Raw genomic sequence first — 5,034 nt, 5'->3', positions numbered from 1 at the left:
ATCGAAAAACTTAAACCAGTATAAAAAACTTTAAAAGGTATCTGATGATGACAAAACCTTGTCGAAACGTTGTACATTTGCTGTTATGTTAAACTTATATTAAAGTTTTTCTTCATTACCCATTCAAGCCGTTTCCAGCCATTATTATAGCGTTATAAGCTCTTAGACTTAACGCTGAGCCACCGTGGTGGGAGAAAGGTTCCGTATGCCATATATAAAAACACGATCCTCTTACATCATATCCGAAAAAATATTAAAACAAGTAACTACCTTTTAGTCTATTGATGTAAAACAATAATAAAAGGAGAAGCAGCATTTTACAGCATGATGAGGGTGACAAACTGTAACATCTTAGATCTGGGTTACAAAATTTTAACTAATCTAATTCGTGTGGCATGACGTTTTTCTCCCAACTTTTTATTGTTTCATGTTATTCGAGTACAAAGTTTTTCTTGTGTGGGTAAGTACTATTTTCACTTTTAATTCCGTAGAGTGGCTTAACTCTTAAGATTACTGAGGAGGCTCGGAGGAATCCAATCAACTTTTCAAACACATTTTTCTAAGTTATTTTTGTACCACGTGGTTTATGGGTCCGTGACTTTGTTGGATTGGTTTTGATTAAGCACAAAGCTCCTACCAAGGTATCAAAACCCGGGTTTTAGCTTTATAAGACAGCGCTGAACCACTGGGGAGGAAACTTTGGTGGATACATATGAGTCAAATAATTTTTTTTAACAAACATAACATCAATATTAGAATTAATCTCACTAATTACGGCTGGGGTTTAATATGTGTTTTACGAGTGTTATAACAGACAAACAAATTATTGGATACTCACTATGATGCAATATTTGGATCTCATCAGTAGTTAAAGTTAGGCAAACAAGACAAGAATTTGAGAGTTTATGTCACTTGACGCTTATACCACTGACAAGTGATAAGTAATAAATTTAATAATATTTTTAGACCCTCCAGAATCGAAAACCCCGGAGTCCGAGATTATTTATTCCAGCGTTGACTCCACTGTGAATATCACATGCGAAGCTGATGGTAACCCTATTCCATCGTTTGAATGGATGAGAGATGAGGACGTGATCGAAGAGAGTTCTACCTACAAAATATTTCGTACAGATTCCAACACGAGCATCTTGCAGGTAATGGTAACACATGGTAACAAATGCTAATACATGCAGTATCACTAGCAGCATTCATAAGCGGGATTATGGGGGAGTAAGGGGGCGTTTGACTGATTTCTTTCTGTGGAATATAGTATACAATTAAGTCAGACTTTTTTTTGGCCCTACCACGTCTTGGTCTCAAATCTCGCCTATTGGTAACATCAATAAACATGTGTGTTACAACAGAAATATAGTTATCTCATACAATTATTAGTAACATAAAACTTTGTTCTGAGTAAACACTTAGATAAGTAATTCCCCTCCACGTTTTCTAGTGTTTTAGTTTTAGACGCTAATTCAACACCTGAACTTTTTCTACATAAAATTAGCCTATAGACTAGAAATTTTAATGTCGATTTTTAGATTAGTTAAAATAGAACCTTTCGTTGAACTTTTCATCCTTTCTATTTCTTTGGTTTCAGAATCATTAATGTTTTGCACGAAGATAGCATTTTTGAAGAGATGTTGTATTCCTGCCAGAGATCCTAGATATTGAAATAGCATTATTAATCCCCCTCATTGCCAATGGAGATAGATATCTTTATTTGTACATTTTCTACCTAACTTTTATTTCTATCATGTAGAGAATATCCACAGAGAATAGATGCTTTATAATTCTTATAAGAAATTATAAAACTTTTTTTATAATAAAACTGTAAGCTTACGTCCTGAAACAATATCAAACGTGGATATGTAATACACCTATGTTGATAATCAAAAGGCTTAAAAGGTAAATGCATGTGTTGTTTTAATTACGTAACTAAATAAAAATGTATATCTAGATACGTATGTTGTATAGTTAATATGTTTCACAGTTCTGTAATGGTGTATGTTATAATACATTTCACAATAAATAATAATGCAAATACTCGAATTGTTGAAGAAATTGTTACAGTTTTCACAAGTACAGTTTTGTGCAAATATGATGCCTTTAAAAATACATTACGAGCTTCTGTTTTTTAACCATATATATATATATTTTTCTATGTTTATATGTATGTTGTAATGTACTTCAAGGTATATAACAAAGATCTTACTACAGCTACGTTTGCACTATTCCATGCATCTCCACGTTAACATCTACTTGATATGTTTAACGCATTATATTAACACGTTTCTCTTTCAAACTTTGTAACGAATCACAATAATACGTAATTTCATAAACAATACTTGACGCCAGGTTACTTAACATTAACTTGGCAAAGTATTTTTTTTTAAGAATAGAGTTATAATGTTTTTGTTATATTGAAGATTTAAATTATGTTATCCATTACCTCAGATTTTTCTTCCAAGAAACGAAACGAAAGCTTAATTTATAATTACAAAAAATACAGTATGATATTTATAATTTTGTAATGAGCCTTATTTTGTTGTACATTTTTATAACCATTTGGGCATGTCACGTATTACTTTATTCTTTTGTTGTTTCTACAGGTCAATGTCTACAATGACAGTGTATTTGGTGATTATTTGTGCCAATCAGAGAACAAGTTAGGCTCCATCGAACGAAAATTCATATTACGTGAAGGTGGTAAGAACTATTTAAAAACTACCACATAAGGCTAGTTACCATTAGATACTTTGTGCAGTAAAAGAAAAAGTAAAGAAAGAGTAAGTAACATACATACGTTTTTTCTAGATCTTGTGGCTACAATATGTTTCTTTTGACCAGCATCTGGTAATTTTTACCAGAAAATGAAGATTATTTGTTCGAAACCTCAAAGTTTCTTAAAGCTAACAGTAGTTGATATTGATATTTTAATTTACGTAAAGGGAAAGAATATTTTAATAAGTAAAACCATCTAAACACACAGACTTCACAAACGTCTAATATAAGCTTGGCTTAGGCATTTCATTCCGAAAGTTTTCTTGTGCAAGTAAAATCCTCCAAAGACTGAACTTTTTAGTAAAAGATTTCCTTAACTAAGGTTCTTCGTATACTTAGTTAGTTAAAAATTGTCAAGAAAACAGAAATAAGTTAATTTAAGTTTATATTATTTTACTTTCTGTCTACACCTTTTACTTTATAAGAGTGATATGTTTTCAAACTATTTTACTTTTTCTGTCTACACCTTTTACTTTATGAGAGTGACATGTTTTCAAACTATTTTACTTTTTTACCTACACCTTTTACTTTATGAGAGTGACATGTTTTCAAACTATTTTACTTTTTCTGTCTACACCTTTTACTTTATGAGAGTGACATGTTTTCAAACTATTTTACTTTTTTACCTACACCTTTTACTTTATGAGAGTGACATGTTTTCAAACTATTTTACTTTTTCTGTCTACACCTTTTACTTTATGAGAGTGATATGTTTCCAACTACTTATGAATGAAATGACCAGTATAAGTAAAATAAAAGCACGATTATATTTATAATTAAAAATGAACTGAACTTTCTGTTAAGCCCAGGTGATACGTGTTTTGAAATCCTCAATACGTGATTTTTTAATTGTTAAAAGAACTATGAAACATAAGAAACTACAAGGATGCTTCCGAGTGGAGTATTCTTTATATTGAATACATATGTTTGTAACAGAATATATTATATATAACCGTAAGGTATTTCAACTTTTATAATAAGGTAAAACTCATTATGACGATAAACAAAAGTCAACACTATCTTCTACATATTTCTTCAAGTAAGATTCAGACATTTTTTGTACATCTCTTCTCGGAGATAACATGATATTGTTAGTTATTTATTTTGTTTTAACTTGTTATTTTATTAAACCATGTTTTAGCCACCTTACTTAACCAGTTCAATTTTCTTAGTTTATTTTTGTTTTACAATTTATCGCATATAATGTGAAGGAAATCCGTTCTTTTATCTCAGTATGAAAACATGTATCTTGTCTTATCTTGTTTGTTTTTAAGCACAAAGCTACACAATGGTTTATGTCTATCCTACTCAGCCTAGGTATCGAAAACCGATTTGGGTGAAAATTATTATGTCATGACTGAAAAACGATGAGTATCTTATACTAAGTATCTATGTATCATAGAAAAATGCAAATGTCTACATAGATTTAGCGATTGTCAAATAGTACTGAAAATGAAGATATCAAATAAAGTTATTTTAAAAATATTCATGTATAAAAGCCTTGCACCAGATTCTTTACACCAGATTTTTAGTTGTAAATAAAACTTACACTTCACTTTAACATTGATCACTATTGTTTTAGTCTGTGAGGTCATGCTAGTAACTACGAAAGCTCGGCAGGTGTAATTTCCCGCATCATCTTTGGATACATTACGAATGACGAGAGTGTTGTTTGCAGTTACATATTTCTTTCCTGAAAAACATAAAAAAATAATTGGCTATAATTAGTTGATCCAAACAAAAGTTTTTGCTCGTGAAATCATTACAGAAAACATGATACCTCAAGTTTTAGAAGATCCCTACTTTCTAACTAGCATGTGTAACCAGATATCCTAATGGAACCGTCACATATCCATGTATTAAACATGCGCTTTGTCCACAAAGTTTACTTCTGTAAAATTTTAAGATGTGACATTTTTGTTTGTAATTTTGAACATCTTATTGGGCTCTAAATATGTTTCATGTATGTGAATTTGTTGAAGATGCTATTAGAGGGCAGACGAACATGTTCCATTAGCATAGTTTGCGCAGGATACTTTTGGAGATATGCCTGTTATAAGGGCTAACAGATGATCATGTTCCATTAGCATAGTTTGCGCAGGATACTTTTGGAGATATGCCTGTTATAAGGGCTAACAGATGATCATGTTCCATTAGCAGAACTTGCGCAGGGTACTTTTGGAGATACGCTTGTTATAAGGGCTAACAGATGATCATGTTCCATTAGCATAGTTTGCGCAGGATACTTTT

General features: G+C 31.3%; 1 protein-coding gene across 1 annotated transcript in view; it reads left to right on the top strand.

Annotated features, from left to right (window-relative positions):
• The first annotated feature begins 946 nt into the window (after positions 1-946).
• The window catches only part of LOC106470894 (fasciclin-2-like), a 17,441-nt gene continuing 13,353 nt past the window's right edge, over positions 947-5,034 (top strand). Inside the window, exons 1-2 of the mRNA XM_013931471.2 lie at positions 947-1,154; positions 2,613-2,709. Coding sequence (XP_013786925.2) covers positions 1,077-1,154; positions 2,613-2,709 — 175 coding nt within the window. The 5' untranslated portion in view covers positions 947-1,076. The remainder of the gene's footprint in view (positions 1,155-2,612; positions 2,710-5,034) is intronic.

This window comes from Limulus polyphemus, unplaced genomic scaffold, assembly GCF_000517525.1.
Source record: "Limulus polyphemus unplaced genomic scaffold, Limulus_polyphemus-2.1.2 Scaffold4275, whole genome shotgun sequence".
NCBI lineage: Eukaryota > Metazoa > Arthropoda > Merostomata > Xiphosura > Limulidae > Limulus > Limulus polyphemus.
This window is presented reverse-complemented; position numbering and strand designations above follow the sequence as displayed.